We start from the raw sequence: 15,054 nt of genomic DNA, 5'->3' as shown, positions 1-15,054 counted from the left end.
TTCTGTTGATGAATCATGTTGTTTGTTTTCGATAATTGGGTGGTTTAACACAATTCGATTGAAGAGGGTTTTTTCAAAGTCAGTTTGGTTTCGGTGACTTGCTCCAATTCCACACAATGCTTTTGGTATTGGTGTCCCATCCCTGGCTTTTGAGGCGTCCTCAGGTCAGCACCAAGTGCACATCGTTAATCTAATCAAGTTTCACAAATATTAACTGGTTGGTTCCTATTTACTTTAGTCTGGGACTCCCTAGTATATAACTAATTAATCTGAAGTTAAGCAAAGTCTCAGAAAGCCATTAAAAAAAAAAATCTGGAGTAATTTAAGTAGAATTAACCTAGTCCTGATTTAAATTAAACTCTGTCCGCGAAACCGCCCCTGAGTAAAGCAAGGAGAGATGTTCAAATCCACCTACTGAAATAAATCATGTTTACAAAATTTAATCAAAATGCAGCATCCTTTTTTTCAGCTGTACAATTTTGAAATTGTTGTATTGAATACCAGAACGGATAATTAGGTCAATCATGACGCTGACAGCACACGCAAGAGCAGAACATAAATTATACATGATCAAACATTGAATATACACACAGCAATATTCAGTACTGCAATCAGGGCGCTAACTCTGGTCTTTACCTCATGAAACCACTAGATACACTAGTAGTGTTTTAGCCAACCGGCACCAGTAGGAATGTTTTATGAAAATGTAATTTTTGTGACTAATAATATATTGTATGGCATTTGTATCAGTCATGTGTATCAGTCATGTGTTAGGCCTACTGTCATACGCCTTATCCGATTTAACTGAAGTTTCCTCTGAGAATAATAAAGTTATTCTATTCGATTGTAGAAAATCATCAATAAAAGTGAAATATTTTTGAATTTTATTTTTCCTCACGGGCAAGTGAATCTGGATCAGTGACGACACTTCCCTTCTCCTTGGATTCTGTTTTTGTCGAGAAAAGTTTTCCAGCAGGGCGCTTTGGAAGTTTTTTTCTCTTTGCAACAACGATACTTTTTGACTGACAAGTTCTGCGAAATAGACATCATGTCTCCCCCATCAAGAAGGCTTCAAACGAAGCCTGTGATTACATGTCTCAAGACCTTTCTTATTTCTTACAGTCTCATATTTTGGGTAAGTATTTACATGTAAATAACGGATGCAAGCAAGCTACCGTAACAATGGGCTAAGTTAGCGGCGATGCCAACAGGCAACATATCCAACCATTTGGCATTTACAAAGGAATAACGTTAGGCTACGGCTGACAGAAAGGACTCTAATGATTTTAAAATAGAACATCTCATCAAAAATAATTTCCCCGTGATATAGCACGACAACACTGGTATAAAACAATCACATTTTTTTATATTTAGCGACGCCTCGAACTAATTCACATTATTAATTTGCAAACGTTGTCTGTAAAAGTTGTGCCGCTACCACAGTTAGGTATTATGTTGCAATAAACTTTCCTCCGAGAGCGACAAACAAGGCGATATTTTTCTGTTGAGTATTGCAGCCCGCGAGCAGAGGTTACATTTCGATTGTTCACGGTGATTGCTGGGCTCATGTAACTGTGTTTTTCCACCCAGCTAGGGCTCATGTAGCCCTTGATCATGACTCTCAGTTCCATTACATTACACATACGTTGGAGGAAGGCGTCTTCTGTACGGGGGAGTTTTGTTGAGAGCCCAGACGCTCGGTCTGAACATTAACACGTGTCGCTTGCGGTACGGTTTGGGAAGCATATAGACCTTATCTTTCATATCCGCAAGAAATCATTTTCAAGAAAAAAAAACGTTAAATTGAAACACACATTTATAGGTTAAAGGTTAGTGTTCCCACATGGCCATATCTCCATGTTACAACTCCCGTTTACAGAAGACAGAGGGACCACCTGTGCTAATTAGCTACTGTATCTAGCATGAGCCGAACATCTGTGTAATGGAAGAAAGCCACCAGAAACGTGTCATCACTGAAAAATACTCTCAGCAGCAACTGTGATGAAGTCGGTTAAAATGGTCAACACTACGTTTATATTTTGCATTTGCGAAATTATTTTGAGGTGATATGAAAGTAAAGGGCTTTATGTTTCTAGAACCTTATCGCAATTGAGAATCGATTCACGTTCAGATGGAGTTTTTGGCTGCCAGAGCCAGTCTACCTCTGAAAATAACATGTAAGGGCCTTGGACCTTAAGGAGTAACAGCGGGCTCCTTTAGAGTACATCTTGGGCTAGGGCTTGAGCTGACATTCTTAGGCAAATTGGCAGATGTTGTAAACAGCTTTTCGAAATGGTTGTTGACTGAGAAACAACCTCAGGCATTCTTCCTAAATAATTATTATGAGCATAAACATCTATTTAACTGTACTTTTAGGTGAACATCTTTTTCTTTGTTTTTGCCAAGTTGACATTAAAGACTGTTAGCCAGCTTTTATTTTTCTAACAGCTTTCTTGATAAATCTAGTGAAAATTTGATTTCTCAATGCTGTTTCTTCAGTTTCCATTATTCTGTCTACGCCATTAATCAAACGTGGCTTTTTTTCTGGGTTCAAAGTTCATGATAACACATTTATCTATCTTGCTATATAGAAGGTGATGTGTATCATTCATGGCCCGATGGACTGATGACAGCACTCTGTGACTAATGACTCTGGTAGACGGAAGGGCAATACATTTACAAGGGAAGATGCTGAGCTCACTGATGTGAGACGTTGGGCAATTGGTTGTGGGGGAGATGTTTAAGTTCCATGTTGACTTTGCCTTCCATGTGAGAAAAATCAGTTGTAGGCCACTTATACCAACCTCAAAGCTTTTTCAGCTTTGTAAAGACTCCCGACAACAGTCACACTGAGCTGAATAAAATTGTTAGGTGCTCAAGGTGTATAATTAGGAGGGCTGTTTTTGCACCTTAAGTCTTGAGTTTGTGTCAAAGAACTAGGCCAAACCTCTTAAACATCCCCTTAGGGACCTGAGAGTGCATTCGGAAAGTATTCAGACCCCTTCCCTTTTTCCACATTTTGTTACGTTACAGCCTTATTCTAAAATTGATTAAATTATTTTTTCCCCTCATCAAGCCACACACAATACCCCATAATGACAAAGCAAAAACAGGTTTTTAGAATTTTTAGCAAATGTATTAAAAGTTACAAAAACAGAAGTACCTTGTTTACATAAGTATTCAGACCCTTTGCTATGAGACTCAAAATTGAGCTCAGGTGCATCCTGTTTCCATTGATCATTCTTGAGATGTTTCTACAACTTGATTGGAGTCCACCTGTGGTAAATTCAATTGATTGGACATGATTTGGAAAGGCACACACCTGTCTATATACGGTCCCACAGTTAACGGGGCATGTCAGAGCAAAAACTAAGCCATGAGGTCGAAGGAATTGTCCGTAGAGCTCAGAGACAGGATTGTGTCGAGGCACAGATCTGGGGAAGGGTACCAAAACATTTCTGCAGCATTGAAGGTCCCCAAGAACACAGTGGCCTCCACCATTTTTTTTCTTACCCCCTTTTTCTCCGTAATTTCGATCTTGTTTCATCACTGCAACTCCCCAGTGGGCTCGGGAGGCAAAGGTCGAGTCATGCGTCCTCCGAAACGTGACCCGCCATACCATGCTTCTTAACACCCGCCCGCTTAACCCGGAAGCCAGCCGCACCAATGTGTCGGAGGAAAGACCGTTCAACTGACGACTGAGGTCAGCCTGCAGGTGCCCGGCCCGCCACAGGGAATCGCTAGAGCGCGATGAGCCAAGTAAAGCCCCCCCGGGTCTGTAGTGACGCCTTAGACCGCTGCGCCACTCAGGAGGCACATGGCCTCCATCATTCTTAAATGGAAGAAGTTTGGAACCACCAAGACTCTTCCTAGAGCTGGCCGCCTGGCCAAACTGAGCAATCGTGGGAGAAGGGCCTTGGTCAGGGAGGTGACCAAGAACCCGATGGTCACTCTGACAGAGCTCCAGAGTTCCTTTGTGGAGATGGGAGAACCTTCTAGAAGGACAACCATCTCTGCAGCACTCCACCAATCAGACATTTATGGTAGAGTGGCCAGACAGAAGCCACTCCTCAGTAAAAGGCACATGACTGCCCGCTTGGAGTTTGCTAAAAGGCACCTAAAGGACTCTCAGACCATGAGAAACAAGATTCTGGGGTCTGATGAAACCAAGAACTCTGGCCTGAATGCCAAGCGACACATCTGGAGGACATCCGGCACCATCACTATGGTGAAGCATGGTGGTGGCAGCATCATGCTGTGGGGATGTTTTTCAGCGGCAGGGACTCTGAGACTAGTCAGGATCGAGGGAAAGATGAACGGAGCAAAGTACAGAGATCCTTGATGAAAATCTGCTCCAGAGTGCTCAAGACCTCAGGTTCACCTTCCAACAGGACAACGACACTAAGCACACAGCCAAGACAACGCAGGAGTGGCTTCGAGACAAGTCTCCGAATGTCCTTGAGTGGCCCAGCCAGAGCCCAGACTTGAACCAGATCTAACATCTCTGGAGAGACCTGAAAATAGCTGTGCAGCGACGCTCCCCATCCAACCTGACAGAGCTTGAGAGGATCTGCAGAGAAGAATGGGAGAAACTCCCCAAATACAGGTGTGCCAAGCTTGTAGCGTCATACCCAAGAAGTCTTGAGGCTGTAATCGCTGCCAAAGGTGCTTCAACAAAGTAAAGGGTCTGAATGCTTATGTAAATGTGATATTACAGTTGTACAATTTTAATACGTTTGTAAAAATTTCTAAACCTGTTTTTGCTTTGTCATTATGGGGTATTGTGTGTGCACTCTATCATATATGCCATTTAGCAGATGCTTTTATCCAAAGCCACTTAGTCATGCGTGCATACATTTTACATATGGGTGGTCCCAGAAATTGAACCCACTACCATTTTGTTATAAGAGCCATGCTCTACCAACTGAGCTACAAAGGACCAGCTGAATGTCTGCGCTTTCTTTCAGTTTACAGGGGTTATCCTTCTGGCTGTTGGAGTATGGGGGAAAGTGAGCCTGGAAGCTTATTTCCAACTGGCCTCTGACAATAGCACCAACGCGCCATTTGTCCTCATCGGGACTGGCGCCATCATCGTCATTTTTGGCCTGTTTGGTTGCTTCGCTACATGCCGCGGTAGCCCATGGATGCTAAAACTGGTCAGTTGCACTGTGAAGTGTTACATTTTGTATTTGCACATTTTCGTCAAATGTTTCTAGTCTTTGCTTGAATGTAAATTGATGAGTTTGTTTTGTTCCCCTCTCAGTATGCCATGTTCCTGATTCTGGTGTTCTTAGCCGAGTTTGTGGCTGGCATCTCTGGCTTCTTATTCAGACATGAGGTGAGATATTTTTAATGAGAAGTGTTTCCACATCCAACAATTTACCAGGTGCTGGGATACAAAAACCTGTGTGCGCTGAGGTATACTCCCATATAGATTATTGCAATGTTTCTGACTAGAAGGACTACGAAGACCTTCTGGTCGAAATGTTGCAATAAACTATAGGGGAGTATACATCAATGTGTGGGTACTTTATGAGGTGACTTGCAATACACTTGCCATTACTATAGGATTCAGTTGGCCACAAATCAAACCCAATTCATTTTGTTTATTGCAGATAAAGGCTGTATTAGGTGATGCCTATAAAGACGCTGTGACAAACTACAATACCACAGACTCCAAAAGCTCTGCAGTTGACACCATCCAGAGGACTGTAAGTGGTATTATGTTATTCAATGCATAGTCTCATTCTATCTGGTTCCTTTGCAAAGACCACAAAACATTCTGTTTAGAGAAGTGGCTTTTAACATCATTTTATCAGAGACCCTGCAGAAGTGTTGCTATAAATAACTTCTACAGTACAGATGGTCACGACCTGCCATCTTTTTTTGTTGTTGAGTTGCATAGATCTTGTTGGTATACGATTGTATTAGGTTATGGTCTTTATTTTACATTATTAAATAACTTATTGATGTACAATAGAACCACCTTTTAACATTATTTGATTTGCCCACTTGGCTAAGTCAACCATAGAATTAGGAATTAGAAGTCAACATTGTTATTTCCTCTTGATAATTAGTAAATTTGTGTTTTGTGCAGTTGCACTGCTGTGGAGTGGATAGTTACAAGGACTGGAACACGACAAAGTACTTCAAAGACAATGGCATCCCTGTCAGCTGTTGCAAAGAGAATTCGGTCTGCTCTGTCGAGAACCTCAAGGACCTTGACAAGGCTCGTGACGTTGTGTATGACACGGTGAGAGCACTGCCGCATATCATTATCAATTATATCACACAGAATTATGTCAGAGCTTTCTGTCTCTGGTTAGCTAAGTTCAGACCCTGCTTTGAGTCATAGTTTGTAAGTATTTTAGATCAAGTGTTTGCCAATCAGTAGGCGTAATGAACAGCTATAACCTTAAGGAACCATATTAAAACGTTTATTTTCCTTCTGCTTAACATGTTTTAGGGCTGCTTCTCACTGGTGACCATTTTGATGGAGTCTAACCTGGGAATCATTGCAGGGATATCTTTTGGAATTGCATTCTTCCAGGTACATCAGTTGACAGGCTGCTTACAGTAGGCATAATCCCTAGGGGGGAAAAAGATACAATAATGTTATTACCAGTAACATGGATCTTGAAATGTTGTGCAATCATCAAGAAAATGCTAGATGTAACCTTTTTGTCAATTTTTTTGTTCACATCCTAATTGAAACTCTGTTTAACTTTCTGCCTAGCTCATTGGGGTTTTCTTGTCCTGCTGCTTGTCTCGATACATCACCAACAACCAGTATGAGATGGTCTAGCAGTGTCCTTCCACAGGTAGTACCCTATATGGACTAGTGGTGTGGGATCCCATCCCATGCCTCATTGTTTTCGCATAGAAAGTCATGTCTTAGGAGTGCTCAAAATGTTGATTCCTGTGTAGCTCAGTTGTTAGAGCGTGGCAAGCGCCAGGGTTATGGGTTCGATTCCCATGGGGAACCAGTATGAAAAAAGTATTAAAATGTATGCACTCACTACTGTAAGTTTGGATAAGAGCATCTGCTAAATGATTCAAATGTAAAAATGTATATGATTACATTGTCATACAGGACATGACACTGGAACCCCTGTACTTGGTTTGGTCACTTAAGTTTCTGTGTATCAACTTCTTGATTCTGCCACTACTGAAGAGAGCATTTTCATGAAAGGAAATGCCCACTTCGGCACATCAGAAATGGTATTCATTACCTAGGAAGGTGATCATGTAAATTCAAACATCATGTGGAAATGTAGTACAGTGTATCAATATTATGCTCAACAGTTGAGTAAGACCAGTGGCTGAAATCCCCAACCTGATGTAACATTGATTATTGATGCACCATAAAAGTCATGGAAATGTTCATGACTACAACCCATCTAACAACATGTCATTTGTCTTTTTTCTTTGCAGGTCACTGATGGGCAGCTCATGATGCAAAGGGAACTTGCATATTTTTAATCCTTCGTATACGTGTAATGGTTATCTATGTCATTTTAGAATACACTCTTGCTGATATAAAAACAAAAAAACAGACTTTCACTTTTCAATGGCAAACAGACTGAAGGAAAACCGTTATTGGACACCATAAGGGATCTATTTCTGCAATTCTGTCATCAATGGGATAAAGCTTTGTCTTGCTAAGACTAGTGGATTACAGTTTATTGTGCTTAAATGTTAATTTGGGATTCACAGACTTTATCAATGGCATATTTCTCATTTGATTCATGTATGTTTGATGCTATTATATATGACATATTGAAATTGATTTGGTGAGCTTCGACCAAATATTAATGTATACGTTAAACGTTCTCATATTCATGAAATTTTTCATCATAACGGCAGCCCTCATATTGCTGTTATATTTACATTTTAGTAATTTAGCAGACGCTCTTATCCAGAGCAACTTACAGAAGCAATTAGGGTTAAGTGCCTTGCTTGAGGGCACATCGCATCTTGTGTGTTAAAGTAATCTTTCTGTAGCCTGTTATTTTCAAGATTGGCATTACAATATTATAAGCTGGTGACTCATTAGACCATCTCGAACACCACAGTAATTTACACTGTGGAAAACCTCCAGCAATCCATCCATCTCTTCTGTGGAGACTGGGAGAAAAGTACTCAAAGTTGCCATTGTGAGAGTAGAGGAATGGATTGAATGCTGTTGACACTTGGTTAATAGAGAATATACAAATTATACACCACCATGATTTAGTGTGACCGTGAAGGCATTTTATAAAGGGGTTTTCTTTATTTTTACTATTTTCTACATTGTAGAATAATAGTGAAGACATCAAAACAATGAAATAACACATGGAATCATGTAGTAACCAAAAAAGTCTTAAACAAAATATATTTGAGATTCTTCAAATAGCTACCCTTGCCTTGATGACAGCTTTGCACACTCTTGGCATTCTCTCATCCAGCTTCACCTAGATTGCTTTTCCAACAGTCTTGAAGGAGTTCTCACATATGCTGAGCACTTGTTGGCTGCTTTTCCTTCACTCTGTGGTCCGACTCATCCCAAAGCATCTCAATTGGGTTGAGGTCGGGTGATTGTGGAGGCCAGATCATCTGATGCAGCACTCCATCCCTCTCCTTCTTGGTAAAATAGCCCTTACACAGCCTGGAGGTGTGTTGGGTCATTGTCCTATTGAAAAACAAATGATAGTCCCACTAAGCCCAAACCAGATGGGATGGCATATCACTGCAAAATGCTGTGGTAGCCATGCTGGTTTAGTGTGCCTTGAATTCTAAATAAATCAGTGTCACCAGCAAAGCACCATAACACCACCTCCTCCATGCTTTACGGTGGGAAATACACATGCTGAGATCATCCGTTCACCCGCACGTGTCTCATAAAGACACGGCGGTTGGAACCAAAAATCTCCAATTTGGACTCCAGACCAAAGGACAAATATCCACTGGTCTAATGTCCATTGCTCGTGTTTCTTGGCCCAACCAAGTCTCTTCTTCTTATTGGTGTCCTTTAGTAGTGGTTTCTTTGCAACATTTCGACCATGAAGGCCTGATTCACACAGTCTCCTCTGAACAGTTGATGTTGAGATGTGTCTGTTGAACTGTGAAGCATTTATTTGGGCTGCAATTTCTGAGGCTGGTAACTCTAATGAATGTGTCCTCTGCAGCAGAGGTAACTCTGGGTCTTCCATTCCTGTGGCGGGGCTCATGAGAGCCAGTTTCATCATAGCGCTTGGTGGTTTTTGCGACTGCACTTGAAGAAACGTTCAAAGTTCTTGAAATGTTCCGTATTGACTGACCTTCATGTCTTAAAGTAATGATGGGACTGTCGTTTCTCTTTGCTTATTTGAGCTCTTTCTTGCCATAATATGGACTTGGTCTTTTACCAAATAGGGCTATTTTCTGTATACCCCCCCCCTACCTTGTCACAACACAACTGATTGGCTCAAATGCATTAAGAAGGAAATAAATTCCACAAATTAACTTTTAAGAAGGCACACCTGTTAATTGAAATGCATTCCAGGTGACTACCTCATGAAGCTGGTTGAGAGAATGCCAAGAGTGTGAAAAGCTGTCATCAAGGCAAAGGGTGACTATTTGAAGAATCTCAAATATATTTTCATTTGTTTAAGACTTTTTTGGTTACTACATGATTCCATATGTGTTATTTCATAGTTTTGATGTATTCCCTATTATTCTACAATGTAGAAAATAGTAAAAATAAAGAAAAACTGAGTAGGTGTTCTAAAACATTTGACAGGTAGTGTATAATCCTCAAAATATAATAATTGTCAGTGTTAATGGTTGTTTATTTGTGGAAAAAGCATGTAAAATACTTGACAAAAATAAAGATGCCTAACTTCATTTTTAAAACAACTGGGTCGCACTCAAATGAGATTGTTTTATAGGCCTACCTTGTTTATATATTGACTGAAAAGGCATGACAATTGCATTCACCTGGTGTGTATTCATTATCGAAACCGTTTACCGTTTAACAACCAAACAGAAGCAAACAGCAAAACTAGAGTTTATTTTGGACAAATTCAGGTAGGTCCCGCACCGTTTTGTTCCGTTTTACGTATTGCAACAGAGTCGGCGTAATGAATACTACACTAGGAACCAAACAGAACTAAATGGAGAGGGCCTACCTGACTGTCCAATAGAAAACTAATTTGCATTGCAAAAAGTGTTCTGTTGTGTGCAGCTGCAGGCGAGTCTATTTGGCCATGAGGGGCGAGATTCTCACCCAGAAATCACATCACTGAAAACTTAACATGGCAATTCCACCACTTTAACCAGATTGTCATTATCTCTAGCACATTACCAGTGTTTACATATGTGAAAACAGCGCATTTCTATGTTTTGTAGAAAAAAATGTAACGTTTAAAAGTTCTACCCTCCCTCTGGCTACAAACTTTTTGCAGGTTTTGAAAAATGTCTATCCTTCCCTCTGATGTCACAGATAAGCATTTTTGAGAACCTTAACGATCATAGAAACACGCTGTTTTCACACATGTAGACACTGGTTTGGTGCTGGAGATAATGAATCTGAAAAGTGGCAGAATTACCCTTTAAGAACCGCCCTTCAGTCTGTGGTATGTGTGGTGGGGAAATGGCGGAGGCATTGGCAAGTATATCGGTGGGACAGGACCAGTTCAGCTGTCCAATCGGTTTGGACCTCATGAGGGATCCAGTGCCTACCTCAGTTACTGCATGAGCTGTGTTACACACTGCTGGAATGAAGAATCAAAACAGTGTCTATGTAATGTGTTGAATTTCATGTCGTCTATTTACACAAAATCTGAATAGTTCCCATGCCTGATATTACTGTACATTCCTTTTGTTGTTGTAAGTTCCGTTTTAAATGTCACACTGCATTCTCTTTCTGCATTCCCCCTCATAAACATCCCCTGCCCCTTTGTTGCCAAATTAGCGACTTTGTCGCTATATTTAGCAAGTATTCAGACCCCTCTAGCGACACGTTTTCAAAAAATCGACTAGCGACAAATCTAGCGACTTTTTCTGGTGTTATTGGAGACTTTTGGAGACTGAAGTGAAAGCACGTATCATTCATACTCTTCTCAACGAGCAGCGGGTGCTGCCGTGCCCACCCCCGTCCCAAAGCACTCACAGGCGGCCCAGTCCTCGCGCAGCAGTCCCTCCCAGCTACAGTCAGAGTAGGAGATGTTCACCCCTCCGCGTCCATACGCTGGCTGTCCCGCCCTGGCTTACATTCAGTGCGGGATGTAAATGTAAAATGTTCTTTGTCTAAAATAAATCACTGCATTTGACTCACATAGCCTCAGTCACTTACTCACCTCATCCACTGTGTGCCTCTCTGTGACATAAGCTAAACATCTAGCTGGCTAGCTCATCATGTCTCAGTCTAAACTGTACACTCAAAAATACAGAAAGGAGTGAAAATCAAACCCTGAATTCAAAGGCTGGTTGAAGCCGTTTATTGGAGATGATACACGGGCATACTGCCTGTATTGTAAGGCTGATTTCTACGCCAAACTTAGTGATGTAAAAAAACACATGACAACTCAAAAGGCAAAGTCTTATAACAGTTCCACCCAAAACAAACTGCCATTGATGTTTTTTTTTTTTATGACTGCAAAAAAGGCTGAGGCCACCATGGCATTAGCTATCACTGAACACTGTTCCATGCTGGCATGTGTTCACATTGGAGAAGCATGTAGAGCTGCTTTCTCAGACTCCACTGCTGCTACCCACTTAAAAATGCACAGGACAAAGTGTACAGAAATGATTAATGGTGTTCTAGCACCATACTTTCTGAAAAAGTTGGTCGCAGATGTGGGTGACCAGCGTTTCAGCCTCCTCCTCGATGAGTCCACGGATGTAAGTGTTTCTAAGTACCTGGGGGTTGTGATAAGGTACTTTAGTGACACCAAGCAGACAATTGTATCAACATTTCTGGGGCTTGTTGAGTTGGAGGGAGGAGATGCCAAATCTATAGCCTGTGCTGTTGTGGCTTTCCTCGAGAAGTGTTGTCTTAAAAAAGAGAAACTCCTGGGGATATGGACTGACAATGCCTTGATAAGTTGCGTCAATTCAAATCTGGTATTGGGAACAAAAGAGGTCAATACACGTCTTCTAAAATAGACTAGTATTTTAATTAATGCAAAACACTTCAATGGCAAATATGATGTTCGTATACACGGGTCCACTGAAATACCACGCAGGGCAGACAGAGAACTAAGCCATTTGTTATAGGTTCTTCTTTAAATACTCTGACAGAGATAGTTCCCGCTCCCTGCTGGCCTATCAGAGTAGAGACTGAGCGTGGTTTAGACTTACTCAGCCTATCGTTGGCGCACAGGCTGGTCCCAGCCCCTTGGCGCTTCACTGTTGCCAGGTGTTGGTTGTTTTGCAACTTGTCCAGAGAGTCAGCACTTTTGCAGTACACGTCCTTGAGCGCGGTTTAACAAAGAAGCAGTATTTGTGTATGTGAGACACAAGCCTTATCTCCCCCTACTCCCTAACAGCTCCTCACATGAATCACAGCTTGTTATGTTAAACAGTCTATATCAGTACAGCACAAACCTATTATGTTTAATCATTAATGCATTCTTTCTAAGCTAGGCATCACATCTAGTTATAAGAAAATAGATCCCCACAGCCTCTGTTATGACAGGGATTAACAATGGGGTCCATAAAGTGCTGAAGGAGGAGTATGGCCTCAAAGATCTGGTTCTTATTCGCTGTGTGTGCCACTCTCTGCAGCTTGCTGTAAGTCATGCTTCCAATGACACCATCCCCCGTAGTGTGGAGTACTTGGTACGAGAGACTTATAACTGGTTTTCAGTGTCTCCAAAGCGCAGGGAGGCCTACAAGGACATATATTAGACCATCAACTGTGGGGAGAAACCTTTACAGATAACCAAGGTGTGTGCCACATGTTGGCTCTCCATTGAACCCTCGGTTTCACACATTTTGGACCAGTGGGAGGAGCTTAGGCTGCATTTTGCAGTCACCAAGTCCAGTGAACACTGCTACATGGCTGAGGTTTTATACTCCATGTACAGTGATCCTCAAAACATATTGTATCTGACTTTTTTGAAGTCAGTGCTGGGTGAGGTACAGTTGGCCATCAAGGCTTTTGAGGGAGAGCAAGTAGATCATCTTAAGCTACTTGACAGCTTGGTTAGCCTGATCAAGTCTGTGAGCAGCAGGGTGCTGAATCCACTGGCAAATGTTGATGTACTCAAAGGGCCAATAGATGGATACATCAGTCCCAAACCGTACCTTGGTTACCTTTTTGAGTCAAAGGCAGCTGAGCTCCACCTTGCGCCTGAGGATAAAAACAATGTCCGAAAGCGATGTGTAGCCTTCACCACCATCATTAGTGAGGGTGAGACTGCCGGACAACATCGAACCATTGCAGTACATGTCAGTTTTCAATGTGGAGGAAACTCTAAAGCACAAAAAGCCCTGGAGAAATAGAAAAAATAGCCAAGCTCCTTGGCTACTCCCCTGCAGAGATAGACAAGATTGTCCAGCAATGGCGTGCCATCCATCTTAGTAAATGGAATGAGACAAAAAACACACTGGGCTTCTGGAGTGAGATTTGGAAGTTCAGGGATGCAGCTGATATCAACCTGTTTCAAGAACTTGCCATGGCTGCTGTGTCTGTGTTGTCCTTGCCACAGTCGAATGCTGAAGTCGAGAGAGTATTCAGCCAGATGAGTGTGGTAAAAAGCAAACTTTGAAATCGGATGTCCTTGCAGACCCTTAACTCCATCCTGTACATTCGATATGGACTGAAGCTGTCTGGTGAGGCTTGCTATGAGCACCAGCTGCCTGATAATGTTTTGCAGCTTTTTGGCACATCAGCTGCTTACTCATTTAAGTCAGCTCCCTCAGTTGCTGAACCTGCCATAGAGAGCCTTGACCAAAATGACAATGACCCACTCTTTCTGTGAGCCAGCACAGCCTGTGTGTGTGTGGAGGGGGTCTGAAAAACAACAACAATTAACCTGAATTAGGGCCAGAATAGTTACCATCATTTTCTCACATTGCCATTGACAGTTTTATCTATTGTTTCTTGTTGGTCCATTTAGATTGTTAATGTTTAAAATGTTATGGTTCAAAATGTTCATGTTTTACTGTGACTTGTTGTAGGCTCCTAAGTGGACCATAAGGTTAAAAACCAAACAAAAAAAAACACGAAGTAACTCCGCCAGAGTGTCTCTTCTGGATCACTTTTGCCGGTCCCAAGCCCGGATAAAGGAGGAGGGTTGGAATTGTGACATTAAAAAAAACAAGAATCGACAGAAGAAAGTTCATTTGTAGTTCTAAACATATTTATGGAGGCGAGTGTAAAAAAGTTATCAAGGCACCGCCTTGTGGTACCTAATAGAGACCTCACGTCACAGACTCCTAGGAGTGCTGTAGTGAGTGTCTCACATAGCAGGCAACAGTCTCAGCCAGATAACGGCATGATGACACAACCGCTATCCGGGGAGGGCGCTCTGTCTCAGGCTAACGCCTCAGTCAGTGCAGTTCAGACCCGTGCTGCGTTCACGGAGGGCCGGAATACTAGAGTTACGGGTGTAACTAACGTATTGGTGCCCCCGATTCTCTCAGAACGCGCTGATGTTTCCTCTCCCTTTCAGGGGAGGCCCGCCTTGGGCTGTTCCGCCACCTCAGTGCTAGGGAACAGCGGCGGCAAGGGCCATCGAGGAATACAGGTCATTCCTACTGAACGTACCACAGCTTCTGTACCCTCTCACGCTGGCTAGACCAGATGCTGCAGAATGGTTATGCCATCCAATTCCATCGGACTCCACCCCCATTCAGGGGAGTGGTGGAGACGGTGATGAAAACGCCCGAAAAAGTGGCCGCTCTGGTGTCAGAGATCACAGAACCTTTAGCGAAGGCGGCGGTCACAGTAGTTCCCCAGGAGCAAAGGGCTATATTCGCCCTACTTCCTGGTGCCCAAAAAGACGGGGGGAATGAGGCCGATATTGAACTTACGCATTCTCAACGAGAGCGTAACCAAACGGCCCTTCCGAATGCTCATGACAAAAC

General features: G+C 42.3%; 1 protein-coding gene across 1 annotated transcript; it reads left to right on the top strand.

Annotated features, from left to right (window-relative positions):
- The first annotated feature begins 926 nt into the window (after window positions 1-926).
- Window positions 927-7,784, top strand: tspan7 (tetraspanin 7). Its single transcript, XM_041857885.2, has 8 exons — window positions 927-1,135; window positions 4,968-5,156; window positions 5,264-5,338; window positions 5,616-5,711; window positions 6,098-6,253; window positions 6,467-6,550; window positions 6,737-6,821; window positions 7,435-7,784. The coding sequence occupies exons 1-7, from the start codon at window positions 1,049-1,051 to the stop codon at window positions 6,803-6,805; spliced, it is 756 nt and encodes a 251-aa protein (XP_041713819.1). The 5' UTR covers window positions 927-1,048; the 3' UTR covers window positions 6,806-6,821; window positions 7,435-7,784.
- Window positions 7,785-15,054: the final 7,270 nt, after the last annotated feature.

This window comes from Coregonus clupeaformis, chromosome 3 (assembly GCF_020615455.1).
Source record: "Coregonus clupeaformis isolate EN_2021a chromosome 3, ASM2061545v1, whole genome shotgun sequence".
Lineage (NCBI taxonomy): Eukaryota > Metazoa > Chordata > Actinopteri > Salmoniformes > Salmonidae > Coregonus > Coregonus clupeaformis.
The sequence above is the reverse complement of the archived record's forward strand: the minus strand, read 5'-3'. Positions and strand labels throughout refer to the sequence as shown.